At 44.9% G+C, this 27233-nt stretch overlaps 1 protein-coding gene and 1 long non-coding RNA gene across 3 annotated transcripts in view; one reads left to right on the top strand and one right to left on the bottom strand.

Annotated features, from left to right (window-relative positions):
* The window catches only part of LOC137324556 (uncharacterized), a 262292-nt gene that overhangs the window by 51786 nt on the left and 183273 nt on the right, over positions 1–27233 (bottom strand). The gene's annotated exons all lie outside the window — the stretch shown is intronic.
* Positions 152–27156, top strand: LOC137324195 (uncharacterized). Its single transcript, XM_067988333.1, has 2 exons — positions 152–187; positions 25082–27156. Exon 2 carries the CDS (start codon positions 25448–25450, stop codon positions 26588–26590), a length of 1143 nt encoding a protein of 380 aa, XP_067844434.1. The 5' UTR covers positions 152–187; positions 25082–25447; the 3' UTR covers positions 26591–27156.

Genomic DNA, 27233 nt, shown 5'->3' with positions numbered 1-27233 from the left:
AATCAAGGGTCCTGCATTCTCTCGGCTGGGTAATGCATGGATAAAAGCTAGAAATGCTTTCAAACTTTGCTTACTGTGGATCCCACGATATACCTTTCAGATCGTCCAAGGCTAGGTGGCACTGCCATTCTTTCAAGTTTTGTCTCCTGGCTCTGTTACAGTAGCGGCACTGTAGCTAAATTTTTAAGTAAGTTTTTCTATTTTAAATTAAACTTTATTATTACTGAAACTATTAGTTAAACTTTTTTTTACATTTATTTAAATTTTACTTATTATACTTTCACCCTCGTGCCATTTGCCCTTTGGATCTCAGGCCTTCCTACAGGAGTTCCTCAGGGCAGTGTCCTAGGCCCAACTATCTTCAGCTGCTTCATCAATGACCTTCCCTCCATCATAAGGTCATCGCTGATGATTGCACAGTGTTCAGTTCCATTCGCAACCCTTCAAATAACGAAGCAGTCCGAGCCCGCATGCAGCAAGGCCTGGATAACATCCAGGCTTGGGCTCATAAGTGGCAAGTAACATTCGCGCCAGACAAGTGCCAGGCAATGACCATCTCCAAAAAGAGAGAGTCTAACCACCTCCCCTTGACAATCAACGGCATTACCATCGCCGAATCCCCCACCATCAACATCCTGGGGTCACCATTGACCAGAAACTTAACTGGACCAGCCATATAAATACTGTGGCTACAAGAGCAGGTCAGAGGCTGGGTATTCTGCAGTGAGTGACTCACCTCCTGACTCCCCAAAGCCTTTCCACCATCTACAAGGCACAAGTCAGGAGTGGATGAATGCAACTCCAACAACTCTCAAGAAGCTCGACACCATCCAGGACAAAGCAGCCCGCTTCATTGGCACCCCATCCACCACCCTAAACATTCACTCCCTTCACCACCGGTGCACAGTGGCTACAGTGTGTACCATCCACAGGATGCACAGCAGCAACTCGCCAAGGCTTCTTCGACAGCACCTCCCAAACCCGCGACCTCTACCACCTAGAAGGACAAGAGCAGCAGGTACATGGGAACAACACCACCTGCACGTTCCCCTCCAAGTCACACACCATCCAGACGTGGAAATATATCGCCGTTCCTTCATCGTCGCTGTGTCAAAATCCTGGAACTCCCTTCCTAACAGCACTGTGGGAGAACCTTCAACACACGGACTGCAGCGGTTCAAGAAGGTGGCTCACCACCATCTTCTCAAGGGTAATTAGGGATGGGCAATAAATGCTGGCCTTGCCAGCGATGCCCACATCTCACGAACGAATAAATAAAAAATAACCTGTTTCACAACCCCCTTACTCTTGTTCCCGTTTCCATGGACCCCTGATGAGCTGCTTCTTGTTCGTCAGTTTGTGAGTAGGTTTTTTTTTAACCAGCCCATCACGACTGCGCCCTCCCTTCCACCCCATGGCAGTTTGACATTTGCAGCCCCCCACCCCACCCACAATCCTCCAACAATGTCCTTCTTGTTTGCCAGTTTATCAGTTTTTGCAAATTGGATACTTTAAAGTGCTTATAGTACTATAAATATAATATAATGTAATGTTATATTTATAGCACTATAAGCACATTAGAAAAGCATTGGCAAACTGGTAAAGAGAAAGGATGTTATCAGGAGACTACAGGGGGGTTTACTGGTGGCCAGGGAGGGTACCTGTGGGACAGGATGGAAGGCACAAAGACCGAGGTCAGGAGGATAATAAGGAACTGGCAGCTTGCAAGGAACCTGGTGGTGAGGAGGGAGGGGGATAGGGCAGTCTGGATTTCACATTTAATATGTAATTATGTGCAAGGCTTTTAATTATATTGCCAACCAAATAAATTATGATGGCAACCACTGTGAGAGAGAATTCTTTTCTTGGATCTGATTTTCAGTTAGAAGGTTGTATGTGGGAAAATGTTTTTGATTTGTCCAATCTACATGTTTTGATGCGCCTTTAAATTCCTAGTTTTTTGTGATTGACAGTAAGGTTGGCCAATCACAGAGCATACCACAGTTTCCTGTTTGTCTGCAGCCCTCGCTATCCAGTACAGTATTGGACTTAGACTTAGAATAAAAGAGCAAAGTTAAGCTGTGTTCTGAGAATTAGACTCAACAGTGTGACATACACTGTGACACTGATATATTCTGGGACTCTGTTCCTTGATGGGGGCCTCTTCAATCAGGGAAGTAAACGATGGAACCTGCAGATTGAAGGAGAACTCAAACTCTTGCCTCTTGTGAGACCTTTACAGGTTTGTTGCAGGTATTTCTAACATATAATGCTTGATTAAATGTGTTTTTCCAATATTACTTTTTTTGATGGGTTTATTATGTATAAACGCTATTTGTTTGGCTATTTATGCAATTGGGTTAAAAAACTCAAATGGCAGCTGAAACCAGTTTGAAAAATATATTGCATAATATGATTGGTTAGTCATGTGGTTGCTACTGGTTATTTTTGTGCTGAATTCTTGCTCTAAATTGTTGACTTTTCTGATCTATATTTCCGTAAATTAATATAGTTAACACAGCAGATGATGGTTATTTGAGCTGGCCAGAAAAGTGTGACATTAGGCATTGATTTTAACCTTACTCACCAGCAGAAAAGGGGTGGGTGAGCAGTTAAAATCATGAAAATCAACTTACTGCCCTGCTCCTGCTGACCGCTATTTTAACTGAAACGTGTGCTAAATGAATACTTTGGCCCCGATTTTAGAATGGAGGCGGGATGGCAGCAGCGGGGCGGGGGGGGGTGGGGGTGGTGAATGGGCACATGGGTAACCCGACCAATAAAATATGTCCATTTCCCACGCGATCGCATTTCAATTGGAGCCACTTAACGTGGCTTCCGGGTTTGCCGTCGGAAAGCTGCACAAAGGGCGGACTGCGCACTCGCATCACAGACTGTCAGCTGGAGGAGCTCTATTTAAAAGGCCATTGCTCCAAAGGCCTTTGCTGGAACAAAGACCCAGAAATCACAATGGAGCAGCACAGGGGCAAGGCAGCTCCAAGGTTCAGTGATGCCTCACTGCAGAAGCTACTGGACGGGGTGAGGAGGAGGAGGGAAGTTTTTTACCCCGTGGATGGGAGGAAGAGCTCTGCCTCTGCCACCAAGAAGGCCTGACTCAAGGTGGCAGAGGAGGTCACCAGCAGGAGCAACATCTCCCGTACCTGGATCCAGTGCAGGAAGCGGTTCAATCAGCAAAAGTGAGTACACTGACTGATTCTCCTGCATTCCCATGTTACACATCACCCCCACCCCCCCCACATCATTCTGCACTGCCAAGGCTACTCCATCACATCACTCCTCACACCCACTTAAGGCTCATCCTAACTTACCTGCACTTCCTCAGCACTTCCTCACATCCCAATTACTCACCCCACCACTATCACTCACCCCAATCCTCATCCAATGTGATGACTCTGTCACATACTCACTCTCTGATGCATCTTTTTCACGGTCAGCCTCACCCAAAGCAATGCATTCATCGACTGGCCACTTCACCATCACTCACTCACACGTCTGTTCTTTCTCCCGTTCTCGGAGAAGAGAGCGCAAAATGCACAGGAGAGGGCGAGGACTGGAGGGGGGCCACAACAAATAGTGGTCCTCACAGATGCGGAAGAGGAGGCTCTGGAGATCAGCCGTACCTTCAAGTGCCTGTCTGTCGGGGACGGCGAGACTGGCACCCCACAAACATCTGGTGACATAACATTAACATTCATCACACACAATATGAATTGATGTTAACAATGCTTGCCATCTTCAACACCTCAGTATGCTCATCGCAACATGTCACATCTGTGATGATACTTAATATTGCCTTCTGTTCTCTTACAGGCCCTTCAGCAACTGCAGTGATGGCAGAGGGCAATTCCTCAGAGGGCCTGCCGGCCTCTGAGGGTGCACCGTCACATCTTAGTGAGCCATCCACCAGTGCAGATACTCACACCTCGGTGGGTCCTCGTACTCAGTTGGTTGAGTAGGTACCTGGTGAGTCACCACACACAAGTGAGCATGAGCAGACACTGGTGGCAGGGGAAGCTGTGGAGAGTCCGCGTCGGTGGGAGCACTCCTTGCCAGGCTCTGCTCAGCTGGACGCAGATGCTGAACCCTGGGGGCCATCCTTTAAAAAGAGAATGATCGAGGGACAGCAGCACATTTGCGAGGCACTGGAACAGATGCCACGCGCACTCTCCACAATAGCGCAGAGGATGGAGGAGTCCAACTCCTGCATTAGTGGAATGGTGGCACAAGTTCGTGAGGGAATCTCTGAGATAGTGTTGCAGGGATGTGAGCAACTGTCTGAGATAGTGCCGCACGCAACTGCTGAAATGTCTGAGATAGTGTCGCAGGTAAGTGCGGGAATGACTGCGATGGAGAGAAGGCGAACCTCCGTTGAGCTTCAAGCACAAATGAGTCCATTCAGGCCCTAACAACAGTCGTTTAGACTCAGAGTGAACAACATTCTGCTGCCTTAAACAGGCTGACATAGTTTAGAAGTGGCCTTCCAACGCATCACACATGTCCACCACACTGTTGTCCAGCAGGATGGTAGGAGTGTTGTGGGCCTGGCGCGGGGGAGGGATAATGGCGAAAGGGGACGCCACTCAAAGCATCCCCACGTCTCACCCGTTACCCCCTCTCAATCAGTACCCGCAATGCTGCCTCCTCTCCAGGTGGCCGAATCTGCCCTGCACAGGTGCAGGTGGAGCAGTCTTTGGAGGGGCTCTCACGGGCTCCAAAACCCAGAAGGCCTAGGCCGAAAGCATCTAAGCAGTCAGGGCATGAACAAGAGCAACCTGCCACAACCTCTGCTGCAGCCACAGGGGATGCACCTCGTAGAACTGGTAGGAACAGAAAGGCTAAGGTTTTGTGACCACAAGAGTGTTTGACAGATGGTCATATTTTTCATTTATATTTGTTTTTTGTTAAACTCACATTAAATGTTAAGATTCTCACCACTACTGCCGCGTCTTGCCCATTCTTGACTGGCTTTTGTGATACGGCCATTTCATGAGGTTCACCATGAACGGAGACACTTGATGCCACCCAGTGGGTGACTTTACAGTGGGTGTATGTGTAGTTGCAGGACCGGTTTGTGCAGGGAGGGGTGGGGGGCTGGTGCAGGTGCTGCTCTTTCCAGGTGGTATGAGGACTGGACGCTTCACACTTTCTGATATTAGGAGAACCGTTCACTTATCAGTGACTCCCTAGCCTCATGAGCAGCCAGGTGAGCTGCTGCTCTGCCCATGGGTTCCTTCTCCTCCTCCTCCTCCTCTTCCACCACCTCCTTCTCCCCCTCCTCCTCCTCCTCAATGTGGATGACAGATGTGGATGGGGCCTCCTCAAGCAGCACCCCTCTCTGTTGTGCCATGTGTGGGACTCCTATAATGCGTCCCACTCTGTCTGGTGCGTATTGAAGCGCTCCCCCAGAACGATCAAGGCACCTAAATCTCATCTTGAGCAGCCCTATAGCATGCTCAATTGTAGACCTGGTGGCGATGTGGCTGTCGTTCTATTGACGCTGTTGCTCGGTGATGGGGTTCCTCAGAGGTGTCATGAGCCATGTGTGCAGGGGATATCCCTTGTCCCCGAGGAGCCAGCCCTTAACGGTGTTCGGTGCGTGGAAGAGGGGCGGGATGTTGGATTCCCTCAGAATGAAGGAATCGTGGCAGCTGCCAGGGAATCTGTCGCACATGTGAAGGAATCTTTTGCGGTGGTCACAAACGAGCTGAGTGTTGATGGAGTGATACCCCTTCCTGTTGATGAACAGTCCTGGCTCGTGTGGAGGTGCTCGTATTGCTATATGGGTGCAATCGATTGCACCCTGCACCCGTGGGAAGCCAGCCACAGAGTGAAATCCTGCTGTCCTCTCTGTCTGGCTGAGGTCGTCCGTGGGGAAGTTGACGTACTGCGAGGCTCAGCAAAACAAGCTGTCAGTGACCTGCCTTATGCACTTGTGAGCAGAAGACTGAGAGACCCCGGTGGCACCTTGGAATGATCCGGAGGTGAAGAAGTTGAGGGCGGTAGTGACTTTAACTGCGACAGCTAATGAGATGCTGCATGGCCCAGCCGGAAGCAGCTCGGCATGAAGGAGGCTGCAGACGCCTGCGACCACCTGGCGACTGACTCTGAGCCTCCGTATGCACTGCTCCTCAGGGAGGTCCAGGAAGCTGAGCCTCAGTCTGTAGACCCTGTGACAAGGGTAGTGCCTCCTGCAACATCACTCTCTCTGTTGTTGCCCTCTGTGCTCTTGTACAGGTGCCTGTGGCACAGCACTGTGTTGTGGAGCTACAAGTGGCGGAAGTGCACATCTTGCCTGGTGAGGCCGGTGATGTTGCTCGTCCTCGGATGTAGTGGTGAATGCAGCCATGGCGCCCCCCATCCTGATGGTGTGAGTTTGAGGGGATCCGAAAAGTTGTTAAATATGTGTGACCAGAAGAATTGTGAGTGGAAAGTAAGAATTTTCAGTATGACCACAAAGATCTCGCAGCCAAAAGTTTGTGTGAAAGAACTGAGTGCCCTGCCGCAATAACTCGCCTTTTCTCCCCATCTGTCAAACAAGCATTTGAATGTCCAACTGGCTGCTGGCTGAAAAACGTCTGGTAGAACATGGAATGTTTTCCATAGCATGGGAAACATGCTGGGGATGTTTGAAAATCGGACCCCTGCCTCAATGTGCACAAAATTAAGTACTTTAAGTACTTCAACTATCTAATGAACTGCCTTAACTGTCATCCCGCCGGCTTTAATTGCTGGTGGGACTTCCGCATTCGGGAGGCGTACGCGCACCCAGACGTGTCATTGGGGAACCTGGAAGTCTGAGGCTTGGAGCTGGGTTCTGAACCCGCTCGGGATTTCTCCGATTTTCGGAGCCCCCAACGCACCTGCACTTGGATTCCAAAATCGAGCCCCTTGTATCCATTTTCACTGTGGAGGTAGAGGACAAAATTCTTGTGGTGCAAGGGAACATAAAAATAAGTCAAAGGAAGGAACTTAGTGGATTTAATATACATTTTTTAAATGGTTATGAAGAAAATAATGGGATGTAAGATCAACAAATCTCGAGGGCCTGATGGTTTCCACCCCAGTGTACTAAAAGAAAAAGGTGAGGAAATTGCAGATGTACTGGTCATAATTTTCCAAAGCTCTACAGATTCAGAAATTGTGCCTTTGGCTTAGAAAATTGCAAATATCATTCCAATATTTAAGAAGGAAGGGAGGGAGAAACCAGGTAACTACTTTTTAGCAAAAATGAGAATTGAAGGTAACCTTGTGACATGAGTTGGTAATTGGTTGGGAGGTAGGAGACAGAGGGTAGGGAAAAAGGGAACTTTCTCTGAATGGTGGGATTTGACAAATGGTGTTCCCTAGCGATCTCTACTGGGGCCTTAGATTTTCACCATATATATTAATGTCTTGGATGAAGGAATAGAGAATTCTATATCCAAGTTTGCAAATGAGACTAAGTTCGGAGGCAAAATAAGTTGTGTAGATGGGAGCAGAAAATTACAAAGGGGCGCAGACAGACTAAGTGAGTGGGCAAAACTATGGCAGGTAGAGTTCAATGTGGGGAAATGTGAGATCATCCACTTTGGATCTGAGAATGAAAATCAGAATATTTTCATAATGGTGAGAGACTAGGAACTGTGGAGAAGCAAAGCGATTTTAGTGTCCTAGTACACAAATTACTAAAAGTTAGTGCATAGGTTCAAAAAATTCAAAGGTGAGGACACGATGCTTCAGTTGTACGGAGCCTTGGTCTGACCCTATCTGGAGTACTGCACTTAGTTTTGAGCACCCAACCTCAGGAAAGATATATTGGCCTTGGAAGGAGTGCAATGCAGATTCACCAGGGCTTAAAGCGTTAAATTATGGGGAAAGGTCGCATAAAGTTGGCTGGAATTCCCTTGGTTTAGAACATTGAGTGGTGATCTAAATGAGCTGTTTAAAATTATACAGGAATTCAATAGGGTAGATACAGAGAAATAATTTCCTCTGATGGGGGAATCTAGAACAAGAGGGCACAACCTTAAAATTAGATGTAGACCATTTAGGAGTGAAATCATGAAACACTTCTTCACACAAAGGGTAGCAGAAATCTGGAATACTCTCCCCCAAAAGGCTGTGGATAATGGGTCAATTGAAATTTTCAAGACTCAGATCAATGTTTTTTTTGCTAGGTAAGGGTATCAAGGGATAAGGAACAAAGGTGGGTAAACGGAGTTGAGGCACCCAGCCATGATCTAATTGAATGATGGAGCAGGTTTGAGGGGCTGAATGGTCTACTCCTATTCCCATGTTCCTATTTGTGAGAAAGGCACCCACCAGAAATAGGTGGGCAGGGTCTCATGATGTCATTGGTACCTCAATGCTATTTTAGCTAAATTCTTGTAGCAGTAAGGGATAGTAAGGGATCCTCTGGGGAAGAGTGATCATAATATGATAGAATTTCACATTGAGTTCGAGAGTGACATACTTCAGTTTGAAACTAGAGCCTTAAACTTAAACAAAGCCAATTACATAGATATGAGGGGCGAGTTGGCTAAGGTTGATTGGGAAATTAGATTAAAGGATATGATGGTAATAAGCAATGGTGAACATATAAAGAAATATTTCATAATTCTCAATGAATATACATTCCATTGAGGAATAAAAACTCCATGGGAAAAGTGATCCATCTATGGCTAACTAAAGAAGTTAAGGGTAGTATTAGATTAAAGGAAGAGGCTTACAATGTTGCCCAGAAGAGTAATAAGCCTGAGGATTGGGAGCCTTTTAGAAACCAGCAAAGGATGACCAAAAAATTGATAAAGAGGGAGAAAATAGAATGAGAGTAAACTGGCAAGAAATATAAAAACAGATTGTAAGAGCTTCTACAAGTATGTAAAAACTCCTCAAAAAGTTCAATCAAGTTAGTCAGACACAACCTTCGCTTAACAAATCCATGCTGACTGTCCTTGATTACTCCGTGCCTTTCTAAGTGATGGTTTATCCTGTTCCCCAGAATTGACTCCAATAATTTGCCCACCACCGAGGTTAGACTGACTGGCCTTTAATTACTCGGTCTATCCCTCGCTCTTTTTTTTAAACAATGGTACAATGTTAGCAGTCCTCCAATCCTCCGGCACCACGCCTGTATCCAGTGAGGATTGGAAAATGATGGTCAGAGCCTCCGTTATTTCCTCCCTTGCTTCTTTTAACAGCCTGGGATACATTTCATCTGGGCCTTATGATTTATCTACTTTCAAAGATGCTAATCCCCTTAATACTTCCTCTCTCACTAAGTTTATCCCATCCAATATTTCACACAGATTTTTGGACTTTAAGGAAATCAAGGGACATGGGGATTGGGCGGGAAAGTGGAGTTGAGGTCGAAGAGCAGCCATGATCGTATTGAATGGCGGAGCAGGCTTGAGGGGCCATATGGCCTACTCCTGCTCCTATTTCTTATGTTCTTATGTAAGCCCTGATTTTAACCTAATCCTCCCAGCAAGAATGGAGCAGATTCACTTTTGATTGTCAGTCTACTAGAGTAAATCAGACTGGTGTGGTAAAGCTGCAAACAATATCTTTTCACAATATTGTAGTTTGCTACCAGATGATCCTTGCCTGAATTCATATCTGCACTGATCTGCCATTTCAAATGAATGTATTCCAAGCACCCCCATTGCCCCCGTAGCTCCCGCGTGCTATATAACTGACATGACTATGACGTATGGTGTTTGATAATTGTGCAGAATGGACCCTTTTCTGAAGTGTAAAGTTAAGTATGTTGATCCTGTGGAAGGAACAAGTAGAACCGAGCAAAAGAAAAATAGGAAGTACAATCCTTCCTACTTGGACTTGGGATTTATATTTACTGGTTCTGATGAAAATCGTCGACCGCAATGTATTGTTTGTGCTGAAGTTCTTGCTCAGGATAGCATGAAACCAAGTAAGCTAAGGAAGAATAACGAGAGGCAATATAAAATAAAGGGCACAATTCTAAAAGGGGTACAGGAACAGAGGGATCTGGGGGGTATATGTACACAAATCGTTGAAGGTGGCAGGGCAGGTTGGGAAAGCGTTAAAAAAGCATATGGGATCCTGGACTTTAATAATAGAGGCATAGCAAGGAAGTCATGATGAACCTTTATAAAACACTGGTTCAGCCACAATTGCAATATTGTGTCCAATTCTGGGCACCGCACTTTAGGAAAGATATGAAGGCCTATAGAGAGAGGTTTTTTTTATTCGTTCATGGGATGTGGGCATTGCTGGCAAGGCCAGCATTTATTGCCCATCCCTAATTACTCTTGAGAAGGTGGTGGTGAGCTGCCTTCTTAAACAACTGAGTGGCTTGCTAGGCCATTTCAGAGGGCAATTAAGAATCAGCCACATTGCTGTGGGTTTGGAGTCATACGTAGGCCAGACTGGGTAAGGACAGCAGGTTTATTTCCCTAAAGGACATTAGTGAACCAGATTGGTTTTTACAACAATCTGGTAGTTTCATGGCCACCATTACTGATACTAGCTTTTTTCATTCCAGATTTTATTGATTGAATTTAAATTCCCCAGCTGCTATGGCAGAAGATTTGAACTCATGACTCTAGATTATTAGTCTAGACCTCTAACATAACCACAATGCTACCGTACCCATAGAGTGCAGAAGAGATTTACTAGAATGATAGACTGGAGAAGCTGAGGTTGTTCTTCTTGGAACAGAGAAGGTTGAGAGGAGATTTGATAGAGGTATTTAAAATCATGAAGGATATAGACAGATTAGATAGAGAGAAACTGTTCCCATTGGCGGAAGGGTCAAGAACCAGAGAACATAGATTTAAGATGATTGGCAAAAGAACCAAAGGTGACATGAAGAAAAACGTTTTTACACAGCGAGTGGTTAGGATCTGGAATGCGCTGCTAGAGGGGGTGGTGGAGGTAGATTCAATCATGGCTTTCAAAAGGGAACTGGATCAGTACTTGAAAGGAAAAAATTTGCAGGGCTACGGGGATTGGGTGGGGGAGTGGGTATGGCTGGATTGCTCTTGCATAGAGCCGTGACGGACTGGATGGGCTGAATGACCTCCTTCCGTGCTGTAAACTTTCTATGCTTCTATGCTTCTAAAACACCACTTGGAAACCAACTCCCTGCCCTCAAAGGTAAACTATGAGATTTTTTTCAAATGACAGCCCTTTCAACTGAAAGGATAGATGGCCTCCTTGTGGTAAAATTGTGGCAAATATCTGCAAACTCAGGGAGAAGTGCCACAAGTTTTTGTTCAACTTTGTATCACCACGTCACTATCATTTCCTCAACCAGCACTTTCAGGTTTTACTGGGCTATTTGATCGACATATTTGACAGACTCGATGAACTCAACCTTTCTTTGCAAGATAAGAATTATAACATTTTCATCATGCATGAGAAAGCACGGACCTTTGCCAAAATTTTAGCTATGGACTAACTATGTGCTGCAAGAGAATGTCACTACGTTTCCAACATTGTCTTCTATTATCGTGGACTGTGAAATGTCGGTCCTAGAAATTAAAGATGTAATTCTGGAGCTTTTTTCTCAGCTTTGCACAGAATTCTGTGATTATTTTCCTGAAAGAGAGGCAAATGAATTGTAGGATTTTACCTGGGTTTGAAATCTGTTTTCAGAGGATTTCTTGCAAAGGCCAAGATTGCCAGAGTCTAAAAGAGGATTTGATCAATATTGCTGGTGACTCTGTTTTAAAATCATTTCTCTTGATCAGTTGTGGCTCTCAATTGGAAAAGAATTCCCCGAGTTGCCTCAAAGAGCTGTTGAAATACTTTGCCTCAATATACCTGTGTGAAGTGGGATTTTCTTTACTTATTTACATCAAAAACAAATATAGAAGCCGCTTGAATGTAGTGACTGATTTGCAATTAAAATTTTCCAAGATGAAACAACAACAACATCTTGTATTTATATAGCGTCTTTAATGTTGTAAAACATCCAAAGACTCTTCACTGGAGCATTATCAAACAAAATTTGACACCGAGCCACATAAGGAGATATTAGGACAGGTGACCAAAAGTTTGGTCAAAGAGGTAGGTTTTAAGAAGCATCGTAAAGGGGGAGAGGTGGAAAGCTATAAGGAGGGAATTCCAGAGCTTCGGGCCTAGGCAGCTGAAGACACGGTTGCCAAAACTGGAGCGATCAAAATCAAGGATGAGCAAGATTGGAGGATCGCAGAGATCTCGGAGGGTTGTAGGGCAGGAGGACGTTACAGAGATAGGGAGGGGCGAGGCCATGGAGGGATTTGAAATCAAGGCGTTCCCGGAACAGGAGCCAATGTAGGTCAGTGAGCATGGGGTTGATGGGTAAACGGGAATTGGTGTGAGTTAGTCTACAGGCAGCAGAGTTTTGGATGAGCTCAAGTTTATGCAGGGTGGAAGATGGGAGGCCAGCCAGGAGAGTATTGGAATAGTCATGTCTAGAGGTAACAGAGGCAGGGATAAGGGTTTCAGCAGTAGATGAGCTGAGGCAGGGGCGAAGATGGGCGATGTTACAGAGGTGGAAGTAGGCGGTCTTGGTGATGGAGTGGATATGTGGTTGGAAGTTCATCTCGGGGTCAAATAGGACGACAAGGTTGTGAATGGTCTGGTTCAGCTTCAGACAGTGGCCAGGAAGAGGGATGGAGTCGGTGGCTAGGGAACGGAGTTTGCAGCGGGGACCAAAGACAATGGTTTCGGTCTCCCGATATTTAGTTGAAGGAAACAATAGTCACGTATGTGCATTAGCAATTTCTTTACCAAAGAATCTTTATTGCAAAATGTTTTGTCAAACAAAAAGTTGTTTTTTAATACTTCGAGAGATTATCAGTAGAAGATACGAAAGCTACAATTTCAGATCCCTGCTCTAATATAAATGAATAATACTGGGAATACACCTTATTTAGCATCAGTTAACTTTTTATTTAAATTATTTTACATACACGATTTTGACGTAAGGACATCTTTTTTTTGTCGGTTTGCCGCCCAACTGGCCTGCCTGATTGACGGGCTGGCCTCAGTCGGACAGGAGAGCAGCCAGGAAGAGGAAGTGAAAAGGTAAGTCTTCAGATAAGTCTTTGATTGTATGGATGGGGGGGGGGGGGGCAGGGAGGCATGGGGAGCACGTGCGGGCATGGGGGGCATTGGTCGGCACAGGGCACCAATGGGCATGGGTGGGCGGGGGCACTGATGGGCATGGGGGTCATGGGGGGAGTCAGTCATGGGGGGAGGGTTCGGGGGTCATTGCGGGGGTCCATGATCATGGGGGGAGTCAGAGATCGGTGGGGAGAGTCCGTGATCGATGGGGGGTTGCTGCAGGTAGACTTGTTGAGCTCGGGGGAAGTACTCCTGCTCCTCCGACCCACAAGCTGTGCCATTAAGGCACTTACCTGCAGTTTCGGGCCTTCTCTGGCGTAAAGGGGAAGACCCGGGAATCCTGGCCCCCATAGTTAAAATTGCAAAATCTGCAAAAATGGAGGCCCGCAGTCTCCTTGAAAGGTTTTAGTCGCCAACCTGCTTCTCGGGAGTGGGTTGGCTGCCCGCCGCTCATCCCACCTCAATGAAGACTGGAAATGGGCAGCTTGGAGGTGGGTCTGAAATGGGTGTGATTTTCATTGACTCCCGTCCTTAATCCACCCTTTTTCAATGTTAAAATTGTACCCAATGGCTTCTGTCATCCCAATATTTAGTTGGAGGAAATTTCTGTTTATCCAGTGCTGGATGTCAGACAAGCAGTGTGACAAATCAAAGGCAGTGGAAGGGTCGAGAGATGGGGTGGTGAGGTAGAGCTGGGTGTTGTCAGCGTGCATACCGAACCTGACGTGTTTTCAGATGATGTCGGTGAGGGGCAGCATGTAGATGAGCAAGAGGAGGATGCCAAGTTTCCACAGATTGTGCGCTAGCAAACAGGCTCATCCTATTCACCAAGATAAGGGTGAGTCATCAAGTGTTCTTTTACGTGCAAGTTTATTCAATATAATAGTACTGCTACTGTGCTATTTATGTTGCTTTGTATCTTAAGCAATATGTTATGTTAGCTAACAAAATAAAATCCTATTGTTCTAAGGAAAAATACTGGGGATGAAATTAGTCTTTGCCATGATTTCATTTCTGCATCTTGAGTTTTTTATAAATAGCAAACCAGAGTTTTCTTCGTATTTTTTAACACCTCACCAAATTTCATAAATTTAAATGACATATCATAACTTATCCCCTACAGGTCAAAAAGGTTATCATAATTTTACACATCATGTATTACTTTAAGGTTTACCGTGATCTATTTGTGTTTTAGAGGGGCAGTCTGCCCTGGCATTACGTTGCCACGTCTTTAATATAATGACTCTCCATCATCGATAAAATAAACCTTTCAAACTACAGACTACAGAAAACCTCTAACTAACCTTAATAAGAGAATAAATAGAGCTGCTCCTGGATCTTTGCTAAGCATTTCCACTTTGAAGGCAGCATTGTACACGGGGTCAGGCACTATTGGCTCACTAAATCCTTTCTTATTGTACTCGATTCTTTGGGTGTATCAGGGCCAAGGGTGATGGTGCCATAACAAATGAGAACGTATTACACTAATCTTATTGTAACTATATTTTTCAAATTGTTAAAAAAAACGTTTCATTAGGGATAAAGCTAAGTGCTCTTTTGATTCTTTTAAAAATATTTATTGTTTGTTCCTGTAAATACTATGACGTGATCTTCACGGTTACCCAGCTGTATTTCAAATCTTGTGATAATTACCAATTAACAACTTGCACTTAAGTCAGATTCCCTCATTATATTTATCCTGGTGGTTTTGCAGAAAATTCCAGCTGTCTAGAATATGATTTCAGCTTGTTTGTGATCTTAACCTGCTTGAGACTCTTCAGTTGCAGTCCACGCTGTAAAAGATGGTAATTCATATGAACCTACCACTACACAATTGGTTTCTCTCTCAAAGTCAGCTCTTGTATTTACAATGTATGCCTACTATTGAAAAAACAAGTAGATTCTATTCCCATCACAAGAATTTTATTACTGGTTAAGATCTATACACACCATCTCTTTAGCTAGTACTTGAAAATGTGACATTCTGGGGGTAATTTTCAACTTTGCTGCCTGGGCAATAACCTGGTGGAACGGATTGACTGCCCTTTATAAAGCAGGCCCGATTTTTGCTCCATTGATTTCAGGCAGTATGACTGAAATGTTGGCTTCTCCATGTTGGACACAGAGGGGGTAATTCTACATTGGGTAGGCGATCTGCTCCGCCAGGTTACTGCCCAGGCAGCAAAGTTGAAAGTTACCCCTGCCCCCATATCCAAGATGGAGAAGCCAACATTTCAGAGCAGAAGTCATACTGGCGATGATGGTGCTGATATTTGCTGATCTTGTATCTGAGATGACACATATCTCCTTTATATATTCATAGAGGTATGCAGAGTGGTACATTTTGCGTCCCCGATGGCTCAGTTGTAAATGTGTTGCCCAGTGTAGAATTGAGCCATACAAACCAGCGAGGTCACAGATTTGATCATCAGTAGGTGTGAAGTTAACTGATCTCAGGCACGGTAACAGTAGGCTTGATACAATTGACCTCAATGCCTTTGGGTTTGGAAGGGAAGAAAACAGGGGAAAAAAATTAAGCCGGTATTTCCGCTAGTGAGCACCTTCCTGGTGGAATGAATACGTCTGTGGACATTGGGTGAGGACAAGGTCAGGCTTGGCTGAGACCCAGGAGCAGCTCTATTTATTCTCTTATTAAAATTAGGTGAAGGTTTTCTGTAGTCTGTAGATTGAAAGGTTTTATTTATTGACTTGGCTGAGATGTCCCCCAGGTAGTTTGCGAAAACTCACTATTCATGAAGAATGATCACTTGCGCAAGCTACCAGACGGTAACTGGGTCCTATTGAAGAGTACTCGAGCATAAATCAGCACTATCATGAGAAGAGGAGAAAACTGGAGGGATTAGAGGCTGTCCCTGTGTACTATTCTGCCTTGGAAATGGAAATGCAGTCAAAACCGGGGGTTACTGTAAAAGGGGAAATGAAGTGGGGTAAAGGTAGGCTGTGAAGCACAACTATGGGGGAGGGGAAGAGGGAATGGCTGCCAATGGGTGGGTTGGAACAGGAAATCCAGCCAGCTGGGGAAGGAAGAGGTGGAAATTTCCTCATCGGGGGACAGCGTGCTGGAATCATGCTCAGTCGGAGAGGTTAGAAATCAAAATCTTGTTTACTGGTGAATACTGCATGGTTACTCAGTGGGGTGGGAGATTGAGGGTCATAATACTGCACAGTGAGGAGCAAAATTTTGCTTGGGGGAATGAGGGCTGAAAACTTGCTCAATTTGTCACCTAACATTATGCTTACAGTGCCATCTAAAAGTATCTTGGCACCACTCACAGTGTTTAATATTTATTAGCTATTTACTTACAAGTCACATAGTGTGCATTTTGCTTTAAGAAAGAACTTTTTGTCATAGATAAATTAACAAATGGTCAGATAATCTCTTTTATCGTGATGTTGGTTGAGGGAGGAATCTTGGCCAGGACACCGGGAGAACTTGCTCTTTTTCAAACTTCATGGGATCTTTTACATTCACCTGAGCAGCCAGACAAAGCCTCAGTTTAACGCCTCATCCTAAAGACAGCACCTCCAACTATACAGCACTTCCTCAGTATTGTGCTGAAGTGTCAGCCTAGTTTATGTACTCAAGTACTTCACTGGGAGGTCATTAGATTCTCTCTGGATGGATGAATTAAGATGGCCTTCCTCATCCATAATCCTTTTGATCTTGTGAAATCCATGTTGGGAACACACAACTTTCTGTCTCAGAACCGAGAGTGCTACCACTGAGCCAAGAATTTTCTGTTGCACAATTACTTGCATTCTTCTAATTATAATTGGCAACTTTTCTCTGGACAACCCAGAAGATTTTGCGACAAGCCAAATCCTCGTGCTAACTTCATAATATAGAGCTTGGTTTTCTTCAAAATGGGGACGTATTGTTAGTATGTGAGGCTTGGAGCTTCTGCAGTTTTATTGATTATTGCATGCATTTTATTATGCATTGTATACATTTCAGTAAAAGAAAGATTGAACTTGCATTTATCTAGCACCTTTTACAATTTCAGGACATCCTAATATGCTTTACAGCCAATTAAGTACTTTTTGAAGTGTCGTCACTGTTGTGATGTCGGCAACAGCCAATTTGCACATAATTAAGTCCCACAAATAACAATGAGATACATGACCAGATAATCTGTTTTAGTGATGTTTCTTGGGGGTAAATGTTGGCCAGGACGTCAGGAGAACTCCCTTAATCTTTTTCAAAAAGTGCCATAGGATCTTTTATGTCCACCTGAGAAGGCAGATGGGGCCTGGGTTTAACGTCTCATCTCAATGCAGTACTCCCTCAGAACTGTTCTGAAGTGTCAGCTTAAATTATGTGCTCAAGCATCTGGAGCAGGTAGTTCAGCAAAGGAAGTTTGGGCCATGAAGGTCAGCCTGTTTTGATGAATTGATGCACAATCACTCAAACTGAAAATATATACTTACGTTTAACTTTGCAATCTGCTTTTGGTGACACTAAAGGAAGAAGTTCAGATCAGGCTAGTAAGAATGAGAGGAAAGTGGCAAAATCAAATTATTGTAAGATAGAAGGAGATAAGGGATTGTGGATGTAAAGACCTTTTACCAGTGAGCAAGGCAGATATGGCATATCAATTTTGTTCCAATGGTACTATGGATTCCTATTGAGCTCACCTCACTACAGATAAGAAGAGCCTCATGTTTTCCCTATCAAAAAATGAAAAAAAAATGTCTTATTCCCACCTACAGTATCTATTTCTGTTTTAATCTGCAGAGAGGAATAGCTTCCATTCAAGACACATTTGTTTCGCAAGTATGCAAAAATAATCCTAATAGCTATGCATGTTAAAATGTTGAACTATGTAACAATTCAACACATATAATGAATAATAACCTTCAATACTGACATTTCACAAAAATTCTTTCAGCCAAGAAATCAATCACAGAAATTACAGCTCAGTTTAATTTATAATGAGCCTTTAGTAATGGAAATGTGTGTTCATAGGTATACAAATACAGTAAAGTGAGATTATATTCTATAATTTTAAAATTGTACATCTCAACATTCATGAAGATTCCTAATGGGAAGATTTTTTTAGATACAGTTTAATGTTGAACCTACAAATCTGTTTTGTACGAGATTACCAAATGGTATCTGAATGAAATTTTTGGAATTCATGATTAAATGCAACAGAACTATTTAAAATATTGATTGTGAAATTTAAAGTAAGGTAAATGAAAGTGCTAATTAGAGATGCTTCACTTCATTCATTCTTAACTTCATTAATGTAACAATAGTCAAGAAAACTGGACGAGGGTGGGGGGGAGATGATTTTCAACTGCTGGTCGCCCATTTCTTACCTAAAAATTGGATGGACAGCAATTGAAAATCAAGGTTGCAGGGGGGGTGGGGGAGGGTTCCTCAACTGCCCCATTAACACCTAAGGCCTGCCTGATGCAGTTTTCAGCTGGGCCTGTAAACGAGCAAGCAGCTCCATTTATTATTTGATAGTGAGCAGCCTAAAGGCACAGAATTTTTGGGGGGAGCATTTTTGTGGGGCCAGGAATGCTCCTTCTGGCTCGACTAGAATACTGCAGGCCGCTGCTGGCCCGTGCACAACCCCCTCCAGGATCAGCTTGCCCTCCCTCCCAGGCCTGATCTGCTGGCAAGCTCAGCACAGGAGTTGGACGATTTCCTACCCTCCCACAACCGGCGAGCCACAGTTGGATGCCCATTTGACACTCGCAGCTGACTGTCAGCATTCAAATGAGGCCCGAACTCGAAAATGGTTTGGGCCTCCCAATGCCAGCTTTGGGCAGTGTGGTCGTTCTGGCGACTTCATGCCCATTTTAGGTGGAAGTTGAATTTCGTCCCCACAATAACTTATAGTAAGTTATTCATGACAAACAGCTACACAGGAATTGACGACACTTTACAAGCAATTTTTATTTTTAGCGAGATATCATGACATTGATGAAAACAACAGTTAACTTTTCTGCCCCCTTCTCCTGAAGGCACTGCTCCACACTTGGGTGCACTTCCACAGGCTCTGGCAGCTTCCTTGTCCAAGTGACCATGCCTAATGTGTGAAACCATTGAGTGTTGACAAGCTATTTGACTGTGGAGAATAAAACAGTAAAGCCTGATCCTGTCTTCACCCAATGTCCACACACACACATTTTCCAGCAGGAGTCACTCCCCCCACTAATCCAGGAATACTGCGGCCAATTGTAACATCCCACCACTGCCTTGACGGATCAGTGAACTAAGCGCACACACTAGACTATCTGGTCCATATAGCTCAGCATCACATCAGAATGTGCAGTTAGCCATTCAGCCAACGAGCCAACCCCTGATAGATTTCAGCTGCCAATATGATTAGCATTGACCCTGTCCCAAATCCCAAACCATTTACAATGCTCTCTGAGCATCCACCCAATGGAGGGCCAAGAATATCTGAGCGCCGCCAACTTGTCACTCTGACATGACATTTTTTTTCTGAAGTGTATTTTTTGTATTCATTATTCAAGATGTGTTAATGCTGGGAAATGGAACACTTTCCCACCTTTGATATCTAGTGCCAGAATCAAGTGATCCCTATTCAGTACAGAATAGGCTAGAAGTAGAATAAAGCTTCCTTTGCTCTGGTCCACCAACATAGCTTAAACGCAACATCAGAGGAGTATCTGTGTGAACTTGCATTAATCGCAGCCATCCTTCTTATCTCAGTGGCAAGTTCTAGGGAGAGTTCTGCTCCGACCTGTGCCAACATGGAACAGGGTTAAGAATGTCCAAATTCATTTTACATAGGACTCTTACAAAAAGAGTAGATTTTCATCCCATCAGACTGGGCTGGATTCAAACAGAGGCCTCAGAAATGAAAGAACGGTGTGCTAACCAACTGCCTCACCCAGCCCTTACCTATCATCACATCACAGCCTTCCTATCTGTGTAATGATGATTTCTCATACATAATCAGGCAATGAGAATATGGACTGTAAATCAATCAATCCTACAGTCCTACATATGTTCAGAACTGGAGCAATTCAAATCTTTCATAATAGCTGTAATATAATATTTTAGTTCTTTTTATCCATTTATCTTTCTTCCAACTTTCTCCTCTTGCTCAAATATTTTTCTGTAATATCTGAAAATATTTTTATTATCTTCAGAGTCTTTTTAATGTAAGCATTAATATAATGTATATTCATAACCACCAAATAGTTGAGTAATTTCTAAAGATTGTTTGATCTCAATTCCTAAAATTATTTGACCAATCATTTCAGAACAGTTTGTCCTTTCCCTGCAAGGTGAAGTTATAGTGCTTGACTGAAGACAGATATAAGGATTTATTGGCACCAGTAAGAGCTTTTTGGACATCACAGAAGAACATCTGTAAAGGATGTAAGTCAAAAAGAAATGCACATTGAAAGTATCATCACAATAGACAACTGGTAGTTGCAAAGACAAAGGCCAGGAATTTCCTCAGAGCTGCTTCTGCTCCGCCACCATATGTTCGCCGGAGATGCAGTGGAAACCCAGTTTACATGCGCGCACGTGATTTCTGCCGTACTTCCAGGGAAGTTGCGGTGTTGGAACGGAAGCAGCTCTGAGGAAATTCCCGGCTAAATAGAATGTATGAGTTTGTAAGTAACTCCATAGCACATGGAGCTGGAATTTCCTCGATCCACTTACACTGAAATTTACACCGGTTTCTACTCCAATCTTGCTAACTGCAACTTACCTGAGATCTCATCAGCATACGTCCAAACGTAAAAACTGGTATTAGGAAACGAGAATGAGTGTAAATAATTGAGGCCCGAGGAAAACGCAGATCATACGCCATCTATCTTTTTAAGCCTCTCTGGTGTTGTGAAAAGTAAAGTTTGAAGCCATCAAACCAGCACAGGTTTAAGAAAATGCAATCATGGAAGCTTTTCTGTTTTTATGTAACAGATTCTGATGCCATAAAAAAGCATTTAAAGATCTCAAAAATACAATGCAGTTCTTAGTAAAGAATAAAGATAAAAAATCACCAACAAAAATCGCTATAAAACACCAGAAATAGTGACTTTGGATCCTGTTGTGACTAAAATTTTGGTCCTAATTTTTCAGCCCATTCAGAACTGGCTTAAATGCAGGAACCTCATGTTCCCTGGTCTACTGCATGGGGGATGGAACTATGTTAATGAATTAAGTGGGGCTATGGCAGATGCAATTCAGGAGTGGTGCAAATAGTTGAGGAAATTTGCAGGCAGCGGTGTTTCTGCATATCACTGGCATTAATCAGTTACACCCAAATTTCCTCGGGAGAAACGCCACATCTCCGCTCTTCCGCTGTAGTTATGCCGAAACATTCCAGGAAATTCTTGGCCAGAGTCCAACAATTGCTGACATTTTATAAGAAGTTTAAAGCTCAGAAAGAGAAAAGATCATTTAGGTGATCAACACTGCTCCTTCAACAGACCATGTACAGCTACGTTATTCAGTTAGCCAATCAGGCCCAATCTTGAGGCATTCTTCAACTTCATTGAATGAAGGGAAAATCGAACAGCCAAAAGATCTGAAATTCATGACAGCCTTGACATATAGGGGTCAATTTTAGGAGGGAGGTGGGTTGGCAGCGGGGGTTGACTGGGTGCGTGGGTAACACGCCCAGTGAATTCGGGGTGCTTGAAGGTACTTACCTTGGCTTCCGGGTTTCGCGCTCGAAAGCTGTGCAGCGGGCGGACTGCGCAGCCGCATCATAGGCTGTCAGCTGGAGGAGCCCTATTTAAAGGGGCAATCCTCCATTGATTGATGCTGCAGAAAATCGGCAAAATTACAGCGTGGAGCAGCCCAGGGGAAAGGCTGCTCCCAGGTTTAATGATGCCTCACTCCAGGTCTTACTGGATGGGGTGAGGAGGAGGAGGAGGACAGAGATCTTCTCCCCGGCGGACGGGAGGAAGTGGCCTGCCTCTGCCACCAAGGAGGCCTGGCTTGAGGTGGCAGAGGAGGTCACCTACACCACCAACATATCGCGCGCACCTGCATACAGTGCAGGAGGCGCTTCAATGACCTAAGGAGGTCAGCGAAGTGAGTACACTTACTCATTCCCCTACACTCCGTCTGCCACATCACCACCCCCATCCACATCTCCTTCTGCACTGCCAACACTACTCTCTCACATCACTCCTCACACCCACTCAAAGCTCATCCTCATCTTACCTGCACTTACTCACCTCCCCAGTACTCATCCCACCACTACCACTCAACCCAATCCTCATATAATCTCATGGCTCCGTCTCATACTGACGCTCTCATGCATCTCTTTCACGGTCAGCCTCACCCAACCTGCCACTACCTGTGCTGCAGCCACAGGGCATGCATCACATATGTGCAGTAGGAAGCGTAAGGCAAATGTGTCGTGAGCATGAAGGGGATGCACAACGGTGTTTGAGGGTTTGTCATGGTTTTTACTTATATTTGATTTCTGATCAACTCACATGACATATTATATTGGCACCACTACTGCCAAGTCTTTGCGAATCTTGTCTGGTTTGTGCAATAATGCCCTTTCCTGAGGATCACAATGAAGACCCACAACTGATGCCACCCATTGTGTCACTGCAGAGTGGGTGTCGGTGTATTTGCAGGGCTCTTTTGTGCAGACGACTGAGAGACGTCGGCGATGTCCCCGGTGGCACCCTGGAGGATGCAGAGGAGAAGTTGTTGAGGGCAGTGGTGACTTTGACAGTGACAGGTAAGAAGATGGTGCTCGGGCCAGCCAGGAGCAGCTTGGCATGAAGGAGGCTGCAGATGTCCACGACTACATGTCGAGTGACTCTGAGCCTCCGTATGCACTGCTGCTCAGAGAGGTCCAGGAAGCTGAGCCTCGGTCTGTAGACCCTGTGGCGAGGGTAATGCCTTCTGCGATGCATCTCTCTCTGCGGTTGCCCTCCCTCCTGCTGTACAGGTGGATGTGTCACAGCACTGTGTTGTGGAGCTCCACGTATCAGAGGTGGACGGCGTGGCCGGCGAGGCTGGTGGTGCTGTTCGTCCTCCGAGGAGGTCATGACTGCAGCTATGGCGGCCTCCATCCGGAAGATGTACGTTTGAGGGGGTCCGCAAGGTAGGTAAATGTGTCTGCACACCGGGGTTGAGGTTCCAAGTTTGTGAATTTTATTGTCAGGAGGAGGGTGGTGGAGGCCAAACTTTGTCCAAAGTGACAGAGTGGCCTCCTGCAATGAGTGAGGATCTCCCCCTCTACCTGTCAAATGGACCTTTGCAGCTGCCACAGGCTGGTGGCTGCAACACGTCCATTTCAACTGGGAGTGTTTCCCCCAGTATGGGAAACAGTCTCAGTTGAGTTGAAAATCCCACCCCTCCTAAAATATCATGTCAATCAGGTCTGCTAACGACCTGAACTATGTAAATAATTGGTTTAAGTGGGATCCCAGCGGTTTTAATTGCCGGCGGGAGTCCCGCATGCGGGGGCTGCGCGTGCATCTACGTGTGTCACTGGGGATGCCGGAAGTGGGCGGGTTGGAGCCGGGCTCTGGACCCGCCCAGGAATCCCCGATTTTCGGAGCCCCCCCCCCCCGCCACAATCCCGCTGGCTCGGAGGTCCGAAAATCGAGCCCGTCATCACCAGAAGAATTTGGTGTTCCAGCAGATTCAGGGAATGGGGAGCAAGTAGTAGAGTGGGATTAGACTAGGTGGCTCATATGCAGAAAAACATTAGTGCAGAATTAATTCCAGGATCCAGGTCATGGCCTATTCATGGGGTAATGGGTGTAATGCATCTTTCTTTTAAACTGTATTTCTCACTTCTACTGTCATGTGGTATAGGATCTCACTGTTAGTGCTGAGCATTGGCCGCAGTTATACTGTCGCTGGTGCACAGTGCATTTTTAGGCTTCACTTTTAAAATTTAAAAAGAGCTCAAGGACCCTACTGTACTGTATAATTCTCAAGAATGAAAAACAGCTGACTATGCCAGCAGCAATGGCAGCTGAAGTCTGGTAATATGTAGCGTACTTGTGTTTGAGTCTGTATGTGCAAAGCTCTGCTTTCTCATATTCAACAGTAATTGAGATTGCAACAAAACCATAGGTTTCCACTTGAATCACTGTTAAAACCTAGCACTATGCTATTGCTATCCAACTGGGACTACACAACCAGTCTTGGTATACTCAGAACTCGATAACAGAAGGTTCACTGTGGTGACAACCTCACTTTCTTTCACTGCCCATGATTTCTCACATCACATATAACAGAGGAGGGAAAGATTGGATCTGTTATATCTTCCTACCAGAGGAATAGTTATGTTCCTTTGATAGTTTCTTAAAGCTTCAGGGGTCACTGGTACAAAAGCTATTATAGCCTGTGACCATCACATTTGTCAAGGAATCTCATGCAGTCTACATTAAGTTCAAGACTAGCTATTAGAGTTAGTTTCAACCTATTTTTATCACTTACTTTGTGCAAGGACAACATTTACAAAACTTGTCTATTTTTAATGGCATGAATGAATGGAATGCTATTCTCAAATTTATTAAAAGTCATTGGATAATATCATCAATTCCCGGAAAGCTCTTACAAAATAACCAGTAATAAGTGTTGCTGCCAACTAAATCTTTTCTTAATTAGTCACTAGTCACTACTTAATCAGTTGGATTTTAACATTTTAATTTTTTAATGTTTTTTTTTCAATTATAAATGATCCTATCTTAAATACTTCCCTACCCCTTTTTTTAAAAAAAGAAAGCGGTAACGGTTTTTGCTGTGAATCAATTCCATAGAGCCACTAATCTGCGGAGGAAAATATTCTAATTTCTAGTTTCAATTGAGGCTTGCCCATTTTGTGCTCATATTGTTTAGTTCTCTGATCACAATCAAAGTTAAATGACCTGCTTACATCTACATTATCTATGCCTTTCAGCAATGTAGAGACCTGCATCTAGGTCTGTCTGTTTTTTTTTGAGTGAAATCAAGTCAGTTATGTTTGTTTTCCTAACTTAGAACCTGAAGACCTTTTACTCTCTTTTGGATTCTCTCCAAAATGTCAGTGTACTTTTGAAGGTATGGTGCCCATAAGTACGTACAATATTCTTCGATCCAGACCTTCAAAGCATCCTACGTGCTCTCATCCCACGTTCTCCCCGCGTGGGAGACTTCTACTGCCTCCCAAAGATACACAAAGCCAACACACCCGGACGTCCTATCGTATCAGGCAACGGAACCCTGTGTGAGAACCTCTCTGGATACATCGAGGGCATCCTGAAACCCATCGTACAGGGAACCCCCAGCTTCTGTCGCGACACTACAGACTTCCTACAAAAACTCAGTACCCACGGACCAGTTGAATCAGGAACACTTCTCACCACGATGGACGACTCGGCACTCTACACCAGTATCCCCCACGATGACGGCATCGCTGCGACAGCATCAATACTCAACACCAACAACAGCCAATCTCCAGACGCCATCCTACAACTCATCCGCTTCATCCTGGATCACAATGTCTTCACCTTCGATAACCAGTTCTTTACCCAAACACACGGAACAGCCATGGGGACCAAATTCGCACCCCAATACGCCAACATTTTCATGCACAAGTTCGAGCGCGACTTCTTCACTGCACAGGACCTCCAACCAACGCTATACACCAGATACATCGACGACATTTTCTTTCTATGGACCCACGGCGAAGAATCACTAAAGAGACTACACGATAACATCAACAAGTTCCATCCCACCATCAAGCTCACCATGGACTACTCCTCAGAATCAGTTTCTTTCTTGGACACACGAATCTCCATCAAAGACGGGTACCTCAGCACCTCACTCTACCGCAAGCCCACGGACAACCTCACGATGCTCCACTTTTCCAGCTTCCACCCGAACCACGTCAAAGAGGCCATCCCCTATGTACAGGCCCTGCGAATACACAGGGTCTGCTCAGACGAGGAGGAACGCGATGGACACCTACAGACGCTGAAAGACGCCCTAGTAAGAACGGGATATGACCCTCGACTCATCGATCGACAGTTCCAACGGGCCACAGCGAAAAATCGCACAGACCTCCTCAGAAGACTAACACGGGACGCAACCAACAGAGTACCCTTCGTCGTCCAGTACTTCCCCGGAGCGGAGAAACTACGCCATGTTCTCCGCAGCCTTCAACATGTCATCAATGACGACGAACACCTCGCTATGGCCATCCCCACACCTCAACTACTCGCCTTTAAACAGCCACCCAACCTCAAACAGTCATCGTTCGCAGCAAATTACCCAGCTTTCAGGAGAAAAGCGTCCACGACACCACACAACCCTGCCACGGTAACCTCTGCAAGACATGCCAGATCATCGACACAGATACCACCATCACACGAGAGGACACCACCCACCAGGTGCATGGTTCATACTCCTGTGACTCGGCCAACGTTGTCTACCTCATACGTTGCAGGAAAGGATGCCCCGGAGCATGGTACATTGGCGAGACCATGCAAACGCTGCGACAACGGATGAACGGACACCGCGCAACAATCGCCAGACAGGAGGGTTCCCTCCCAGTCGGGGAACACTTCAGCAGTCAAGGACATTCAGCCACCGACCTTCGGGTAAGCGTACTCCAAGGCGGCCTTCGAGACACTCGACAACGCAAAATCGTCGAGCAGAAATTGATAGCCAAGTTCCGCACCCATGAGGACGGCCTCAACCGGGATCTTGGGTTCATGTCACGCTACACGTTACCCCACCAGCGAACAAATGTTATCTGTTTTTAATATAACGGGTCAATTGCTGTCGATATGTTTCTGCCTCTCTCACTCTGTTTTTTTAATTGGCATCTCCACATCATCTGTTTTTTTAGTTCTGGCCATTTGTATATTCGGTGGCCTTGTAGGTAATACCTATCTGTCTGAACACTTTGGTTGCCTTGGCAACGGGCAGTTGAAAAGACTTCTGTAATCACCAGGCATTGTTCTCTGATTTATAAATGCGATAGGTTCGAGGATTTCATTTCCACATTCACCTGAGGAAGGAGGAAGCCTCCGAAAGCTTGTGGATTTTAAAATAAAATTGTTGGACTATAACTTGATGTTGTAAAATTGTTTACAATTGTCAACCCCAGTCCATCACCGGCATCTCCACATCATACAATATTCTAGAT

The sequence above is a fragment of the Heptranchias perlo genome, chromosome 8 (genome assembly GCF_035084215.1).
Source record: "Heptranchias perlo isolate sHepPer1 chromosome 8, sHepPer1.hap1, whole genome shotgun sequence".
Classification (NCBI taxonomy): Eukaryota; Metazoa; Chordata; class Chondrichthyes; order Hexanchiformes; family Hexanchidae; genus Heptranchias; species Heptranchias perlo.
This window is presented reverse-complemented; position numbering and strand designations above follow the sequence as displayed.